This window comes from Balaenoptera borealis (genome assembly GCF_965194805.1).
Source record: "Balaenoptera borealis genome assembly, chromosome: 12".
Taxonomy (NCBI): domain Eukaryota; kingdom Metazoa; phylum Chordata; class Mammalia; order Artiodactyla; family Balaenopteridae; genus Balaenoptera; species Balaenoptera borealis.
In genome coordinates this window covers 11,840,976-11,860,051 of record NC_138869.1, presented here as the reverse complement: position 1 = coordinate 11,860,051, position 19,076 = coordinate 11,840,976, and the positions used below count along the sequence as shown (strand labels likewise).

The 19,076-nt window shown below is 48.2% G+C and overlaps 1 protein-coding gene across 6 annotated transcripts in view; it reads right to left on the bottom strand.

Moving 5' to 3' along the window:
* The window catches only part of SRGAP3 (SLIT-ROBO Rho GTPase activating protein 3), a 274,178-nt gene that overhangs the window by 122,968 nt on the left and 132,134 nt on the right, over positions 1 to 19,076 (bottom strand). For all 6 annotated transcript variants that reach the window (XR_014232057.1, XM_082344358.1, XM_082344359.1 and 3 more), the window contains exon 2: positions 15,117 to 15,309. Coding sequence is in view for 5 of the 6 variants with exons in the window: in XM_082344358.1 (XP_082200484.1) it covers positions 15,117 to 15,309 (193 nt within the window). In the remaining variant the exon portion in view is untranslated. The remainder of the gene's footprint in view (positions 1 to 15,116; positions 15,310 to 19,076) is intronic.

Below are 19,076 nucleotides of genomic sequence, written 5' to 3'. Positions count from 1 at the left end.
GAGCTGCCGTCTGTGGCCTTGGCCACAATGGTACCTGGCTCTCACCATGTCAGAAAGAAGAGGGAAGGCCACAGATAGGGCCCAGCATGGTGAGACAGAAAGACACGATGAAACAGAAAGACACCTGGACTTGGGGGGGGAGGAGTACCCCTGAGTCCATACTGCCTGTGTGACTATATGCAGGTCTCTTAACCCCCGTGGCCTGGCTACTTAGACCACATTGTCAACCTTGGTGTTAAACACCAGAAAACAGCTCCAGGGTCATTCAGCAGTTCCCCCACTCGATACATTCTTATTGCGTATTTCACATGGACCAGTCCCCAGGGACATGACATGGTGCACAACAGACACAGCTCCTGCCTCCATGGAGCTTACAGTCCAGTGGGGGAGACACATAACCCTCAGAGAGTTCAGCACGTGTGGATGGAGTCACAGCCACAGAAAGTGCTAGAGAGGAGAGCATGGTGCATGAGGACTCATATCGAGGGGACCTGGCTGGATTTCGGGGGTCTCTGAAGTGTCCCTAAGGAAGGGGCCTTTCAGCTAGGCTCTAAAGGAAGAGATGGGGGAGGCAGATAAAGGGGCCAGGAGAGTGGGCTTGGGGGTGAGGATTCCAGGCAGAGGGAACAGAATGGGCAAAGGCTCACTGGGGGGCAGGGAGTTCGGTGCATTTAAGGTGCCAAATAAAGGCCAGTGTGGCTAGAGCCCGGGGAGCAAGGCAGAGGAGGGGCAGGTGCGGGGTCCCGAGGGCTCCAGCCAGCGCACTGATCACCATCCCACGGGCCATCTGGATTGCACCGGGACCGCAGGAAGAAGCATCCAGGCCACGTATGGCAGAGCTGGACACCGGCCTTCCCTTTTCAGGGGGTTATTTGTCCCTTTTGAAAACAGGACCCCTTTGACCTGAGACCCAGCTCTCCATGCTAGCAGCCATTTTGCCTGCTGCAGCCACACTTCTGGAAGATGCCAAAATGAACCTGGGCAGGCGTTCTGTCCTCTAAGGCACATCTTGAGGGCTTTTCTCCTTTTCCAGTCTTGCATCCCTGTGTCCACACAGCAGGTGGAAGCTGCTGAGCTAAAGTATAATTGAGAACTTTCACAAAGATGTGTATGTATTTTACTTTTTACAGCCAGAAAATAGCAGTGAAAATTTCTGGTGAGTCACAGCTTTCTTTCTTTGGCTAGGGGAGCTGGATACGAGGATCCAAGCATCTGCAGCTAGAGGAGCGAGGCCTCGCCAAGCTGGCGAGTTGGGAAAATGAAATCAGCAGTGAGCCAGCTTCTCCCCTCTTCTTCTTCTGGCTGGGCACCGGAAAATTCCGCTTAGCAAACAGAACCCATTTCCAGGCCTGTTGAGCCCCATGTTGCAGATGAATCCAAATCCACTGCCCTGGGATGGTGGTCCCTCCGGGAGGGAGGGGAGCTCCTGCAGCTGACCGCGTCCCCAAGACGCCAAGTCCCTGCCTCTGGCTTCCTGCTCCCTTCCAAGACATTCCAGGGTCTTGCACTACACTTGCTTGGGCGGCTGCCAGCAAAGCTCAGAAAAGCACTCCCTCAATTAGTTCTGAGGCCCAAAAAGTATGGTTAACCTCTTGCTACCTAAGTTGCCCCAATCAGGGTTTGGAATTCATTGTCCTTGCTGGGAGCATGAATCATTAATTCTGAAAATATTAACTGGGTGCCATCTTTTGTGCCAGTGCTAAGCAAAGTGAGTCACGCTCCCTGATTCATGGAGCTTACAGTCCAGTAGGGGCCTCAGGTGACAATCAAATAAGCACATAAGTACATAGGAAATGGCGTCGGTGATAAGAGCTGTGAGAGAGAAATGCATGGTGCCTCCTGAGTCTATATCAGAGGGGGGCGGGGGGGCTTTACCTCACCCAGGGAAGGTGGAGGTGGTCCTTCTTGTCACTGAGACGTTAGCTGAGATGTTTCTCCTGGTTGAGGCCTTCCCTGCCCCCCAGCGGCTCCTCGATCTCTAGTACACCACCCTATTTTATCGTTATTACAGCACTACCACGCCTGACATCCGTCCTGTTCATTTACTTTTTGTTTCTGTCTTTGACCCCTTTCTAGCTTACATCTGTCCTCTTCACCACTGTTTCTCTGGTGTCAGGCAGGTCTGGGCACACAGTCGGCTGATAGGTGTAAAGCGCCCAGAAGGATGAGGTGGGACCAGAAAAATGGGTAGGTTGTACAGTGGCCTAGGGATAAGGGAGAGCACCCCCAGCAGTCGGCGGGAAGGCTCTGCGTGCGTGGGCGCCTTCCCGAGGGCAGAACGGATGGACAAGGGGTGGAGACAAGGTCACAGAGGCAGCATAGACCAGGGCCTTGAGGGACAGGATGAGCATCTGGGCTGTGTACTGCTGGACACCAGTCTTCAGTAACAGAGCACCACAGAAGGGTCACTTCAATAGCAGAAATGTATTGTCTCCCAGTTCTGGAGGCTGGAAGTCTGAGATCACGGTGTCAGCAGGGTTGGTTCCTTCTCAGGGCTGTGAGGGAGACTCTGTTCTGTGTTCCCCCCCCCCTCAGCTTCTGGCGGTATGCTGGCCATCTTTGGTATTCCAGCCATCTATGGTGATCCTTGGCATGTAGACACATCACCCCAATCTCTGCCTTCATGTTCACGTGATGTTTTCCCTGGATGTGTGTCTGTGTCCAAATTCCCCTTTTTTTATATTATAGGGACACTAGTCATGTTGGATTAGGGCCTACTCTAATGACCTCATCTTTACTTGATTACCTCTGTAAAGACCCTATTTACAAAGAAGGTCACACTCTGAGGTACTGGGGGTTTAGGACTTCAACATGTGAATTTTTTGAGGACAAAATTCAACCCATAATAGGCTGCTACCCCAAGTGGATCAGGAGTCTGAGGAGAGTTTACATGGTCACTTGGGCATCTTTCCTGTTGTCCATCAGGGAGCAAATGGACCTACGACACAGAGGATAAAGTCTAACCTCCTCCGCCGGCATTTAAGGCCCATTTAAGGCCCAATCTGCTGCCTGCCCAGCCCCCTCCCTCATCCCCCTTTCTGCTCCAGGCAGTCGGTGAAGCTCTGAGCCGGGAATGGGTTTCTTCATTTACCTATTTTTTGCCCCGCAAGGATTCTGAGTCTATTGTACTGGGAGTTGGGGAGCGTGGCTCTGCTGCTAATTGGCTGTGTGTTCTTGGGCTTGTGGCTCGACCTCTCTGAGGCTTTACTGCCTCATCCATCAAATGGATGGGTGAGTGACGGAGTGGCCAGTGAGGGCCTTTCAGACCTCTGTGACAAGAGCAACCATATATTTCAAAACCAAATGTATGCATGTGATCTGACAAAGGATTTTTTTCCCAATTCCCCAACTTATTTATTTGAAAAGCCTAACGAGAAGCACAAAAATGGAAACAGTGAATGGCTATTTTCTACCCTTTTATGTATCTAGCTTCAAAGACAAGAAAGTGAGGCTGCTGAAACCCGGGAAGGACTCTTCCTGGGTCACATGCATCCCCGCCTCGCATCTTTGCATTCACCCACTCAGAATGCCTTCCCCTCTTCACTCCAAGCAGCAAAATCTACTTCAAAGGCCTTTCCTCCAGGGATCATCTGAGATCCACAGAATGTTCTGTCTGAACCACTCATTTCAATCTTTTCGTATAGTTACTTCCAGATGACATTTTTTATCTTCTCGCTTAACTCACTTGTCAGTTGCCCTCCACACGTGTGGGCTTGTGTCATCACTTATTCTATAAGCCCCTTGAAGGCAGGAACCATCTCTCATATTTCCCTGTATCCCTCCAGAGCCCTCGGCAGGCTCTAATTCATTCACTCATTCACCCACTCTTCTACTATCCTTTGAGTATCTGCCATGTGCTAATAGGCACTGTCCAGTCCCAGGGTATTAGAAAGATGACTGGATGAGCCTTGAGAAGGCTCACAATCTAGTAGTTGAACTTAATGCAAACCAAGAATTCTTATGGCCATTGGTCAGAACACCTTTAGTTGAAGTGAAGGAAAAACTTACTTCAGACTGGCTTACACAAAAATGGTAGTAATGGGAGGAAGAAAAATTTTAAGGATCAAAAATTTTAATCAAAAAAATGTAAAGGAATAGGAGGTTGTTGCCCTCGGGCATGGCTGCATCCAGGGGCTCAAAGGATGTCAGCAGGACCTGGTCTCTATCACTTGGCTCTGCTTTCCTCTCCCTGTGCTGGCTTCACTCTCAGGCAGGCCGTCTCCAAACCAAAAGTACCCTGACTGCTAGTAATCCCAGTAAAAAGAGAGCTTTTCCCCACCTGTTCCACCAAAAATCCTGGAATTGCAGGTCGCTAGATTAAAGCTCTGTGGCCAAGAGGATACAATGCTGGTCACAGGCTCACCATTGTTCAGGGATGATTCCCCAGAGGAAAATCTAGGTCTCGTTATGAAAAGAAGAAGGGAGGGATGCTGAGCAGGGGAGAGTAACAGATGTTTCCTATGTTATGCTGTGTGAGGAAGGGGATCTCAGAGGAGTGGGGGAGGGAGTGGCTCATTCTGCCTCAGGGTGGATGGGTAATCACAGAAACATCTGCAGTTGGCTTGAAGTACACGTAAGAGTTTGCTGGGTGGGAAACACAAAGATGGACATATCCTGCAGGCAGACGGAAGGCTGAGTGTGAAGCTGTGAGGTCAGACAAGACATGGATGTTCCGGGGCTGAAAGAAGTTCTTTTGGGCTCGGGCAGCAGTGATGCAGGGCATGGTGAAAAGGTGGCAGGAAGGGAGGAGCCAGACCACGAAGGACTTCGAAGGTCAAGGTTGAATGAAGGTTTTGAATGGTCCAGTGATATGATCGCTGGGTGGGAAGGCCAGGTGGGAGGCAGAGCAGCTGTCCAGGTGAGGGGGGAGAATTTGGGGCTTTCCCTGCGAGTCACCTGGTGGCAAACAGTGGGCGTGAGGCTTCAGGGCAGGGCAGCCCCTTCATGAAGCTGAGATCTGCTGACTTAGAAGCTGCTGTTGGCTGACACCAGCCCTGAGACAGTCATTCCATAAGGGATGAACTACATCCATTGGGTCACCTGCCTGAAGCAGGTTCTGCTTACCCATGCTGGGTGCTATGGAGTCAAAGGCTGGGGTTCAAATACCAGTTCTGCTCCTCACCAGCTGGGTGAATTGGGAAGCTAGTCAAACATTTTCTTTCTTTATCTGTAAAACAGGGTTGATAACGCCTACCTAACAGTGGTGCTTTAAGGATTAAATGAGGTAATTCATAAGACACTCTCAGCATCAAACCCAGCGCCTGATAATAGTAATAATCATTATTACTGGCATCACTATTATTGCCACCAGCACCTCACTTGGCTATTGGGAAAATCCATTGACTGATGTATATAACCATACAGCCCATGGTAGGTTTGCTATAAATGTTGGTTTTCCTCCTCTCATTACTACCTTCTCCCCCAGCAAACCCTTATGTGTACTTCAAGGCCCAGTGCCAATGGTCCAGAGACGCCCCCTCCACCCTGAGGATCGGTCCTCACACCTCAAAGTGATGGCACACTGGGTCTGGTCCAGCAGCACTCCTGAGCTCCCTTTTGACTTGCTGAATGTATTCTTGGTACTGGAACAAAAATTCCTGCCTCATTAGGCAATATCTAGCCAACCTCATCTTCTCTTTCCCTGTGAGACCCTTTGCCTTGGTTTATCCACCTGCAAAATGGGTGCATCACGTGGTACGTGCAGCACCCGGCAGAGGAAGGGTGCTGACCCACAGTTCCTCCGGTCAGTTCTTTCACCAACCAGCGGGGATTCTAAGCCAGGCCCACCCTGGCTGGCCTTCAGGTCCCTTGCCTGTCAGATGGGGATGACGACACCTTCCCTGACTCCCCCAGCCCCACCAGGATTCTTGGGAGGATTCAGGCAGCTAAAGGCTGGGGAGGTACTCTGCAAAGTGTAAGGTGCTGTATAATCTTGGAAGATCATTATTGTCCTCTTTGCCTAATGGAATTGAGTCAAAACTAAACCCCTGCATATCACTGCTTGTTAATTACAACAACATCTATTTTATCTTTATTACACATCTATTTTCATTTTTAGAATAAAATTTAAATGATATGCACGTATCTATGTATATCAAGTATATCCAAATATAAATAAATCACGTCCTGGTTAATATTAATACTTTGGAAGTTGCTGATTACAGTCTCTGAGGATTCCAGGAAACTGGGTGTAGGATCTGGGGAGGCCCCAGAAGGAAAAACTGGAAGGAGGATAAGGGGCTGTAGCCATTGCAAAGACCACTCAAGGGGCTGACCCTCCTGCCTTAAAATCCCTCCCAGCAACGAAAACCAAGGTGGGGGCTGAAGAGGGTGGAGATGAAAGATGTTCACGTTCCAGGAGGAGCTGGCAGGGGCCCTCGGGGTATCTCATGTTGGCTTCAGGATTTCTGCCATCCCGCACACCACCATACTTCATACCTCCCTGTTGAGTGTCTCTTTTTACTTAAATGGATTTATTTACAAAAAGGACTTTCCCTAGTCTTAGTTAAAATAAATTTTAAAAACCAGCTTTACTTGCCCTAAATAGAAGGTTACTAGAAAAAAGTAAGTTCAAAACAGTATCATTGAATCCTAGGCAGATGCTAATACCCAAGATCTGTTGTCTGTTTGTTAAAAGGAGTGTTAGAGAGGTGTTAGCAACACACTAGAGCCAAACTATAACTGCAAAGACTGAAAGAGAACTGAAAAGATCAGTCGCTATTTATGGCTCACGTGCTATCGATGGTCCCTCCCTCATTCTGAGGAACACTGATCCGGTCTGACAAGGCTTCACATTACAGAAATGTGCCCCTAAGACACCCGACTGTTGTGTACATACCTCCATGGATTGGCACCCACACCTCCCAAGGCAGCCCTTTTCTTGCTGGACAGCTCTGGCTACTGGAACGTTCTCAAGGTTGAGTTAAAGTCTGCTTTTCTGAAAATGCTATCCTTGGACCTCACTTCTCTCCTTCAGCATCCCCACAAGTCTATTTCCTTCAAGTATTTGAAGAAAGTATTTAGTAGTATCTTGGTCTTTTCAGTTATTCGTTCAAAAAACTTTGATAGAGCTTCTACTGTATGTCAGAGAGAGAGAGGGACTAGAAATGACCCCTTGTCTTCAAGCAGCTGGCAGACTGAGGTGGGAGAACCAGACATATGAACTGGATCATTCCTTGATCATCTGACCCGAGCCCCAGGAGAGCGACATACAGATCACCATGGTAGGCCAGGGGAGGAGCAATGACTGTGAACCTGGGACCTGCAGCAGGGACTTCGCAGAGGAGGTGAGCCCTGAGCTGGCCCTGGGGAGACGAGCATGAGCTGATCAGCTGGAGAAGAAGGAGCCCTCTGATGCCCACACAAGGAGGATGTGGTCTGGACTGATGGGTGATTCTCAGGAAACACGAAACCAGCCCAGAGAGGTGAGGGGACATACCGAGAGTCATGCAGCTAGAAGAAATCTTGCACTTTGGAGCCAGTTAAACCAAGATTAGAATCCTAGATTATCATCGTAAGTGAAGTAAGTCAGACAGAGAAAGACAAACATCATATGATATCACCCATATGTGGAATCTAATTTTTTAAAAAAAGATACAGATGAACTCTTTTACAAAACAGAAGCAGACTTACAGACATCGAAAACAAACTTATGGTTACCAAAGGGGAAACGTCGGGGGGAGGGTTAAATCAGGAGCTTGGGATGAACACACACACACTACTATATATAAGACAGATAACCAACAAAGACCTACTGTATAGCACAGGGAACTCTACCCAATATTCTGTGACAACCTATATGAGAAAATAATCTAAAAAAGAATGAATATATGTATATGTATAACTGAATCACTCTGCTGTACACCTGAAGTTAACACAACATTGTAAATCAACTATACTCCAATAAAATTAAAATATTAAAAAAAAAATCCTAGTTCTGCCACTTACCTGTTCTAGCTGTGTCCCTCTGAACAAATTACTTAATTTCTCAAAGCCTCAATGTTTTCAACTAGAAAGACAGAGATAGTACCTGCCTCAGAGGTCACAACGTTTACCATGAAGTTTAAATGAGACGATCCATGTCAAACATCTATAGGGCACTGGGCATACGGTAATATGGATGTGGGGGGAATTTGAAAGATTAAACATATGGCAATATGGATGTGGGGGGAATTTGAAAGATTAAACATATGGTAATATGGATGTGGGGGGAATTTGAAAGATTAAACATACGGTAATATGGATGTGGGGGGAATTTGAAAGATTAAACAACCTGCACAGCACAGACGCAGAGCCATCAGGAAAGAGTCGGCTGGCAACCTGTCCTAGGAGAATACCAGCTCTGGACAGCATTACTGGAAAGCCATCACTGGTGCGACGGTAGCCATAGTAACAGCAGCAGCTATGAATGGAGATGCGATTCCCACCTGGAGGACCTCCTCCATTATCCCCACCTCGGTCTGAGCAAACCTTTTCATTCTGAATCCTTTGCACATTTTACTCACTACAAAAGTGCTTCTATCCTTAGGATTCACCTGGAAGGCTAAGTCTAAATTATAGCATCTTTTTAGGGAAATGCTGCATCTGTGAAAACAAAGTCTGTGATGTTTTATCCCCCCAAAGAAGCATTTTCTTGGCAATCAACTTAGTTGCTCACTGAATCCTCCCTCTCACCTGCTCCGTGAAGCTAAGAGATGCTCCAAACCTCCTGTGCAGAGAATATTAAGCATTATTCACTGACTGGCCAAGCACCTCCCAGCTCTTTCCACACTCTGACTTTCCACAGTTTAAACATATTTGAATAGAATTCCCTGTTGCTTTTTTTTCACAGCTGTCCAAATAGCAGCAACCAACACTTAAACTTCTGGAGAGAGCATTTTTAGCAGGTATATCCCCGGAAGGTCAGGGGTATCAAAAACGGAGGGAGTCAGAAAAGAAGGGGGCTCTGTCACCTCCCACACTATTTGCATGCAGCATGAACATTCCAGAGGGGAATCCAGAGTTTGTCTCAACAGAGCTTTTTAAACTGGGTCCCAAGGAGCGCTTGTTTGGTAAAAAATTAATAAATATCCTGAGGGAGGGAGAATCCTGTGGTCAAACAGCCTTCAGAAAGAAGTCAACAGGCTTATTTATTGTAAAACCTCTCAGAGCCTTTCATGGGGAATCTCTAAGGGGAGGTACAGAGTGGCAGTCTTTCCCACCTCCACTCATTCTCGCTCTCTTTGCCTCCTCCCGCACGCCCCACCACCAGCCTCCACAGCTGGACAGCTCAAGGTGTTGGAGTTTCAGAAAACACTTCTCTGGAGGAAGAAGAAATCTTAGTTCCAGGAAACCTCTGGCTTCCTAGAACTACCCAATTTGTTTGCAGGACATCCCTCTACCCCCAGAGGCAGGTCTTAAGGTCCCTGTGTGCTGCCTTCCCCAGCACATTCCTGCTCATGTGGCCAGGCTCCCAGCCTCGAAAAGGACAAGGCCAGCGCAGGTCAGGTCCGGCTGCAAAAGGGCAGTGGATTATGGATTTTATGCTGGGGGAGAGGAGGGGTCTGGAAAGCCAGCACAGCCTGAAAGTGAATTGTAAACAATTTATCACCTAGAAAGTCATCATCCTGGGCAACTCTTCAACAGTGAATGGCCATCAGAATCCCCCGGAGGGCTTGTTAAAATACAAATTGCTGGGCCCCACCCCCAGAGTTTCTCATTCAGCGGGTCTGAGGGGAGGCCAGAGACTTTGCTCTTCTGACAAGTCCCCCCAGCATGGGGACGCTGAAGCTGCTGGTGAAGACCACACTCTAAACTAGAGCTCGACCTCTGCGGTCCCGATCCCCCAGTGAAGGACTGTCCTCTCAGCAACCCTGTGCCTGTGCCAGGCACCACAACTGGTGGTACCTTTGCCTTCACCCAAATGGCCTCCCCAAGCTCCTACTGCAGCCGCAAATGTCCCCTTCCCTGCCCCCAACCACCCCCAGCCCAGAGCCACATTAATTACCACCTGACCTTCATTCATTCATTCAACAAACATTCAGTGAGGACCAACCATATGCCAAACCTGGTGCCAGGTGCTAGGGACCCCAAGTCAACAGCCACCTCCTCTTCCATCTCAGAGCTGGCAGCCCAGTCGTCAAAAGAGGGACAGACAAGGAAAAAAGGTGACTACAACACAGGGTGGCAGCTTCTGCCTTAGGCCCTTCTCAAGTCCCTGCATCTCAAGTCAGAAACAGATTCTTCTCTTTTCCTCAATTCTGCCTCTGACAGATTTCCCAGCACCTGTCCACTCTCTGTCAGCTCTGCTATCACCCAGGCCATCGTCACCCCTGCCTGGAGAGCTATACTCCCATCACCCTGCTAGTCTCCTCAGCTCCACTCTTGCCCCCTCCAATCCCGGGTGATCTTTCAAAAATGGAAATCAGATCATGCTACTCTTACTGAGGATGGCTCTCCTCGCCACCAGTTCCAGCCCCACTGGCCTCTCTTCCCCTCACACTGTCCCCACGGCTGCTCCTTCTCATCCCTCGGGTCTCCGCTTAAATGCCACTTCCTCCAGAAGCCTTCCCTGGCTGACGCTTTAGCTCAGTGTGGAGGATTCAAGAGGGCTGCAAATCCTTTGACAGTCCTCCAGTGAGAGGAGGGCTTTATTTTCCTTCCCTTGAAGCTGAGCTAGAGCTGAGACCACTCTGATCAAGAGAATCTGGGCAGGGGCTGGAGGTGGGGTCCAAGAAGACTGCGGATTTCCCCCTGCCACCTCGGTGCCCTGAGCTCCCACGACTGCAGTGAGGCCCTGGCCCCATGTGGAGAGGGAGGCAGCCCAGCTGAGCCCAGCCTTACAGCTGTCTTCACCAAAGTGCCAGGGAACGTGGGGGAAGCTGTCTTAGACGCTCCAACCCCTACCCTAGCAATCTTTCCATCCCAGCAATCACTGGATTTGTTTATTTGTTTTCTATGTTTGATTTGCATCTCTCTCCTCCACTAGATGGTAAGTTCCACCACAGCAGGAACCAAGTCTGTCTTGTTTGCCACTGTAAGCCAGGGCCAGGCACGTGGTAGGTGCTCGATAAATACCGACTGAATAAGCAAATCAACAAGCGCAGAATATTGTGGGCACACACAGGAAGGCATCAGGTCAGACTCAAGGAAGCTTTGCAGAGGAAGTGACATCTAAACGCTGAGGCCTAAAGAACAAGCAGGTGGCAGGGTTCAAAGAACAGGGCCTCGGGGACTGGGTGCCTGCCCCAAGCACACCACCTATGGACATCCCCCACACCACGTGCTCGAGAGAGAGAGAGAGAGAGAGAGAGAGAGAGAGAGAGAGGAGGGACAGTGTCTCATTAACCTGTGTGTCTTCATCATGAAGCACGGTCTAAGAAAATAAGAGGTCCTCAATATACACATTTCAAATATGATGGCCCACATGGCTTTTCGGAGAGAGAAGCCTGAGCTGGAAGCCAGGAGCCCTGGCTTTTCTCACTCAACAGCTCACGATGTGTCCTTTGTAAAATCCCACTCAGCTTGCCTGGCACTCAGTTGGCTTGAGATAAAACCACTGGTTCCCTCTCTGCATCCCTGGGTTATCATCAGGATTGTAAGAGAGCAAAGACGTCAGAGTGCTTTGAAAAAAGTGTTGGAATAGAAATATGTGATGGTAGAAAAGACACATGTGATGATGTTGTTCTCTGAATGTTCAACCTGCCCCAGGTAAACCGTCAGGGCCACCAGCTGAGCCTTTCTTTGAATCAGGTGCCACATGGAACTCAGCCTGGGTGAGTCTAGCCCAGACTCCTCTTGGGTACCTCCTGGGCAGCTGTAAATTTTTCAACTGCCCAGGTGGAGAGGGAGCAGCTGGAGCCGTAGAGCAACGGAGCCCATGGAGCAAAAGGAGGAGCACTGGACTTGGAGTCAAGAGATGTGAGTTCCTGTCATGGACTGAATGTTTGTGTCGCCCCAGAAGTCATATGTTGACACCCTACTCCCAATGTGATGGTGTTAGGACATGGGGCCGTTGGCAGGTAATTAGGATTAGATAAGGGCGAGAGGAAGGAAGCCCTCATGATGGGATTAGTGCCCTTGTAAGAGTCTCTAGAGCTTGCTTCCTCTCTCTGTTCCTCTCACTGTGTGAGGACACAAGGAGAATCAGGTGTCCGCAAGCCACAGGAGGGCGCTCGCTAGAACCTCACCACGCCGGCACCCTGACCTCAGGCTTCCGGCCTCCAGAAGTGTGAGAAAAACACGTGTGTTTACAAGCCACCCAGTCCATGGCACTTTGTTATAGCAGCCCAAGGGGACTACGGCAGTGCCCATCCCAGTTTTGCCACTAATTTGCTGTGAGATCTTGGGCAAATTAATTCCCTCTCTGAACCAAATCTCTCAGCCACAGTGAACTTTATAGACCAAGTAAATCCCCTCCCTCCCTTTCTTCCTCCCTTCCTCCTGCTCACTCATGAAGTTCCCACCTCTGCCCCGAGGGGGCCCAGTGCAGTAGGAATAAAATGACCAGACCCACACCCTGAGAGGGTACCTGGCAGATAGGTGGACCCTCTTAATAAAGGATCTACAAGACAGCAGGACAAGGCTTCTCTGGACAGCCAGGACAGAGCACAGCACAGACCCTGTGCACTGAGCTCCAAAGAAGAGGCAGCCACAGGTCAGGCTGGTTGGCCCTGGGGTCAAAGGGCAAGTCCAGGCATCCCCTGGAGACTCCTGCTTCCAAAAGCCATCGGGGGCAATGCCAAAGCATTAGCCTCATGCAGAGGGCCTGCAGCAGCTGCACTGGCCAGGGCCACACCCTAATTAGACGTTCAGAGTGTGTCCAGCGGCCTGCTTGGCCGGACTGCCAGCTGGGGCTCCTGTTCTGTCTGGTGGCCTCGGTTAATGAAGCCATGAGGGGCTGACTGAGCTCATTACAGGCAATGCAAGGGAACAGGGGATGCCCGCCCATGCTCCCCCAGTGCCCCGCCTCCCTCCTCTCCACCATGTTCACACCGAGAACGGGAAGGGAGCTGATTTCAAACCAAGAGGAAGGAGAGGGGCAGGAGCTGAGCTCCAGCCCGATCACACAGCCTGGATGGCTCCCACGACAGCCCAGCCAGAGACGTGCGCTTCTGCAGTGTGTCTGTGGTTTTAGGGGAGTGTTCAGAGTCCATGGCTGTTCTCAGACCACACCCAGGCCCTTTCTTATCTCCGGCCAAGGAGGCAGAATGAGAGCAAAGGTTCAAATCTGCCACTTTCCAATAACTGGCCCACAGACATGTTTGTACAAGCCGCCCGGTCAGAGCTTCGCTGTCCTCGTCTCTCAGATGGGGTGGTAATACCCACCCAGCTCAAAGTAAGTACTCAGTTAATGTGCTCAATAAATCATCACTGTTGTTTTTATTATTAAAAGACAGGCAAGAAAAGGCACCAAAATGTGAGCTGAGTGGTGGGACTGCGAGTAATTTTTTTTTCTTCTACTTTTCTACATTTTCTAAATTGTATACAATGAGTATTTTACTTTTATCATTTAAAAAAGCACACACTTTCTCCAAAAAATTTATCAGAAAAACGAGATTATGTATGAAAGGGCCCAGATAGTACCTGGGAGGAAGTTATTAATAGAAGCATCCTCCTGCAATGAAAGTTTGAATAGATGAGATTGAGGGAAAAACATGCATGGTATTTGCAAAAGTGTAATACATTTTTGCCCTTTAATAAAGCAGTTTCTTCTCCCCAAATGTCAAGGGAAGAAGGCACAAAAGTGAGTGTTCAAATGCTGAGGCACCGATTTAGGGAGATGTTGAGGGGAGCTTAAAGGAACAGCACTCCCTGGCCAGAGCAGAATGCAAAAGACAGAGAGAGCAAGGTGGACGCAACTAAACAAAGTGTGGTCTATACACACAATGGAGTATCATTCAGCCTTAAAAAGGAAGAACATTCTGACACATGTGACAACATGGGGGTACCTTGCGGACATTAGGCGAAGTGGAATAAGCCAGGCACAAAAGGACAAATACTGTATGATTCCACTAATATGAGGTCCCTAGAGCAGTCAGACTCATAGAGATAGACAGTAGAATGGTGGGTGCCAGGGCAGGGGGAGAGGGAAATGGGGTATTATTTACAGGGTGCAGAGTTTCACACTTGTAAGATGAAGCAAGGGTTCTGGGGAAGGATGGGGGTGATGGTTGCACAACAGTGTGAATGTACTTAATGCCACACCCCTGTACATTTTAAAATATTTAAGATGGTAAACTTTATGTTATGTGTATTTTACCACAATTTAAACCTACGTAGAGAGAAAAAAAGAGATGGAACCCAGGGGAAAGAAGAACAGGGCAGGCAGGATGAAACAAGTCTCTGGTCTCCTGGGGTTGAGGGCCATTCACTGGAGAGATGACCCACAGGGGAGGGGGACCTCCAGGCAGTATGGCGGAGGGGGAGACAGGTGCAGGAGGAAGCATCCCCGTGAGGTCGCGGCTCCTGCCCACACCTGGCGGCTGGCCCCACGGGTTCTGAGCTGGGGGCATTTGCAGCTGGAGGACTCAGCCAGGGACATGCCCAAGAGGACCAAACTTCCCTCCCTCCTCGAAATCAGAGCTTGGGGTACGAGAAATTAGGCCGTGGAGGGTGTGTGTATGTAAATAAGCAACTAAGGCAGCAACTAAGCCTGGCACCGTCCTCCAGGGGAGGAAGGAAGAGGAATGCTTTGAGCATCTGTTTCACAGGGAAGAAATTCTGAGGCCATTGTGCTGAAGGAATGCAGACATGGGCTGGCTCACCCCCAGATAAAAGAGAACTGGGTAGAGTCAGGATGTCCTGAAAGGAGGTGGGCTGTCACCTTGGCCCAAATGGAAGCCAGCGCAGAGCCTGGTGCTTGGTGGGATAATCACAACAGAACAATTTATTGAGCACTTACTCTCTGTGACAAGCACTTCTCTTGGGTCCCTTGTGTATTCCCTTCAGCATCTTTATGGGTAGCAACTATTTCTAGCTTCACTTTACGCTGAGGAAGACTGAGGCTTGGAGTTGGAAGTTACCTGCAGACCCCAGGCCCTAGAAGCACACCATTTGCCCCCAGTGAGTCCTTGCCTCCTTTCTGCTTCAGCCCCGGCCCTGCCTCCTGCCACCCCAGACCCCTGGCCCCTTCTCACTTGAACTGGTGCTCCCGGGAGCTGCGGATCTTGGAAGAGAAGCGCTCAGCCAGTTTCTCCAGGCTGCGGGAGTACTCGAGCTCGATCTCAGCTTTCCGGCGGAAAAACTCCTGGAGGTCCTGGAGCAGCTGCAGCCTCGACTCAGACTGCTGCTCCAAGCACTTGAACTGCTCCACCAGCTGCGTGCGGATCTCTGCGGGCAGAGGGAGGAGCAGGCTGTTAGGCAATGGTGGGGACAGCAGAGGGACCCACCCAGTTGACCCAATGCCAGTGGCCCAAGCACTGCAATTCCAGCTGCCCCCTCCCTACCATCTGCCACCCAGAGCCTCTCCAGGCATTGGCAGGACGATTTAGCAAATGCCAGTTTTTGCCATGGTGTAACCCAGTGTTTTCCAAAGTTGAACCATTGCACGTCACCACCACGATTTTTGCCATACCCGCACACCACCAGCATTATTATTTCTTCCATATGATCTAGTAAATTCGCTCATTTTTCTTACTGGAAAGAACTTACTTGAAACATACAGTTTTATGTCATTATGACAAGGGTAAAACTAGAACGACTTGCCATCCTGATACATAGAAAATTTATTCAACAAAAACAGAAATTTTGTAAAATTCTCTCTAAACACTACTGCTATCAAATGCCCTAAGCCTAAACTGCTCAATCTCCATCAACACGAGGAATACGGGAGCGTGAGAGGAGTTAAAGACAGACTTTCTCCAGGTATAGTCAGGACTGAGTGAGGGCTGAGCGTTTCAGGGTTGTTCACTCTTAGGTTTCAGGGTTATTTAAGGCCATGTCTGTGTTCTACTCTGAATCACCTTGAGTTCCATGCATCAACATCTCAGGTACCACCAGAGAATGTAGCCCAGACTTCAGGAAATCCTGACAGAGCGAACCAGGTCTGTGCAACCAGGGCAAAAGTTCATAAGCAGGGGCTAGAGAGAAAAATCACAGCCAGATCCCAGTGGTTTTGCCACTGCTGCCATCTCCATGCATTAACCCCTTCCCTGCCATGCCACGAGCTGCTCAAGAGATCAGTCTCCCCATACTATGCTCACACCAGCTCCCTGCTCAAAACTGCACAAGGCCCCCTCTCTGGCTGAGTATTAAGTCCAACTCCTTAGCATGGAATTCAAGGCCACCCATCACCTGGCCCTAAACTTCACTTCTCTGGATTTACCACCAGTGGGCTCTCCAAGTAATCCAAACCAGTCCTGGAGGTGTCCAATTCCTCCTGCAGAAATGGGCCTCCTGTCTGAAAAGGTGGCCAGCACCATCTTAGCATCCTTTGGAGAAATGGTCTTCAAAGGGGGTAGCCCTACTCTGGGGCACTCGAAGCCTTCCCAAGGGGTGCGCAGGCAGGAAGTGTTACAAAGGAATCGGTTTGCGATCCTGTTTCCATTCCCACTCTTGCCTCCTCTGCCTGAGAATGCACCTCAGCATCTCTCCTTTCCCACCTCACTCTTCACAACCGTCCTCTCTCTTTGCAGAAGAAAGACCAACTTCTTCCTCGTCCAGAATCTGGCTATGGTGCAGTGCCCCAAAGTGTCAAGACAGACTTTGAGGACGATTTAGAATGTTGGTGCTAGCACATCTTCTTTAACTTAATTCATAAACCCTTGCTCCTCAAAGTGTGGTCCATGGACCAGCAGCACTGGCATCACCCAGAGACTTATTAGAAACACAGAACCTCAGGTCCCAACCCAGACCTTCTGAATCACAATCTGCATTTTAACACGATCCCTGGATGGTCCTTATGCCATCAACCTTAAAGCCATCAACCTGCCATCCATATCATTATGAGAAGTATTTCCCATACTATCTTACTTTTTATTTTTAGTAATTATTTATCAAATTATAAAACATTGATATTATTTTGATGAACTGTATGATAAATCAATCTGAAATAAAGATACTTAGTGTTTTATGGTCAAAGGAAATTTTTTTAAAGGTCCATTTCAACTTACATACATATTTTGGGTAAAAAGAAGAGAGTAATCAATAAAAAAGTTCAGGGACTTCCCTGGTGGTCCAGTGGCAAAGAATCTGCCTTACAATGCAGGGGACGCGGGTTCGATCCCTGGTCAGGGAACTAAGATCCCACATGTCGTGGGGCAACTAAGCCCGTGTGCCACAACTACTGAGCTCGTGTGCCTCAAAGAGAGATCCCACGTGCCGCAACTAAGACCTGACACGGCCAAAAAATAAATAAAATAAATAAATAATAAGTAAAAAAATAAAAAAGTTCAAGCATAAAAATATATTACAATAAAATTCTGTGAAGGAAGTAGAAGGAAATTATGAGTTCAAGAAGGTAAAGACAGGAACAATGTAAATGTAAAATTTCTACCTTGTACACATAATTTTTGATGAGTGGTGGTGGATACCAATGTATTGTGGTATTTATCTTACCACCTGGTAATTCCACTCATGGATCATACCCCAAAGAAATCAGTGTTTATGTCTACAAAAAAATATGGAAAAATACTCATAGAAGATTTATAGCTAAATATTAGAAACAACCCAAAATGTCCATTAAGAGTAGATAAGATTTTTTTTCAATAGGGCAATTTATTTCAAAATGCTTGTCACTCTTAAAATAGTCAAGTGAATTTATGCAAAGAGTAGGTAAGATTTTTTAAATGTGAGATATTCATTCAATGGAATACCATACGATAAAGAAAAAATGAACTACTGCTTGCTACCTGCTTAAATCTCCTTATGTTGATGGAAAGAAGGAAGAAAACATGAGATCATGCAAAAATAGTTTATGGTGATAGAGGTCAGAGAAATGATCACCTTTGGGGGGTACTGACTGAGAGGGGATGCGAGGGTGCATTCTGGAATGCTGGAGATAGACAGTTACACCTTGATCTGGGTGGTAGGCACACTGGTAAAAATGAACTGAGCTGCACACTTAAGATCTGGGCATTCTACTGTTTGTAAGTGATACTTCAATAAAAAGGCAAACTAAAAATTGCTGTTATTTAGTTTCCATTTGATACATTTAAGAGAGTAGGGTAATTTTGCTCTAGGAGGTCAATATTTACAACATGGCAGAAATGATATCCTTTGTAACTATTTAAACTTCTAATGAAACAGTTCAGATGTCAAGTTAAAATGTGTGGGGCAAAAGAGATTTTTTCCCCCCAAAGTTCATTTAGAGGGTAGGCAAGCAAAAAAGTTTTAAAACCAGTGCTTTAGAGCCCAAGCTCTGCTCCTCCCAGCAAGTCCTGGACAGCTCAGCCCTCGTGACCCTCCTCTGAACTCCCTTGGTACTTGCAATTACTCTCAGACCGCCTCGAGCTATTTCTTTAATTCTTCATGTATGCGCGTCATATCGCCTTAGCTCCTCCAATGAAATTTAAGTTCTAACAGTGGATTCTCCCAGCACACATGGTATATCAGTATCTGTATAGCAAATTACTATTTACCTTTACCAAGTGCTTTTACCCAAGGACATCAAATGCTGTGATTATGGGAATCTCACCCAACACACACACACACACACACACACACACACACACACACACACACCACACAAGCACCATACACACACCACACATACACCAGACACACAACACACGCCACACACTCACACAAAACGCACACACCACTCACATACCATGCACCCATTTACACACACCACACACACCCACCACACATACACACACCATACACACACCACGTACATATACCACACAAACTCACATACCACGCATACACCACATACACCACACACACCACACAACCACAACCACCACACACACACACTACAAACACACCACATACCACACACACACCACACATGTCCACATGCACACTCACACACATACACCACACACATTCACACACACCACACATACACTATTCCCACACCAGACATGGATATTATTATTATCCATTTTTACAGATGAAGAAACCAAGGCTTCTGTGTGAACCAATCAGGAACT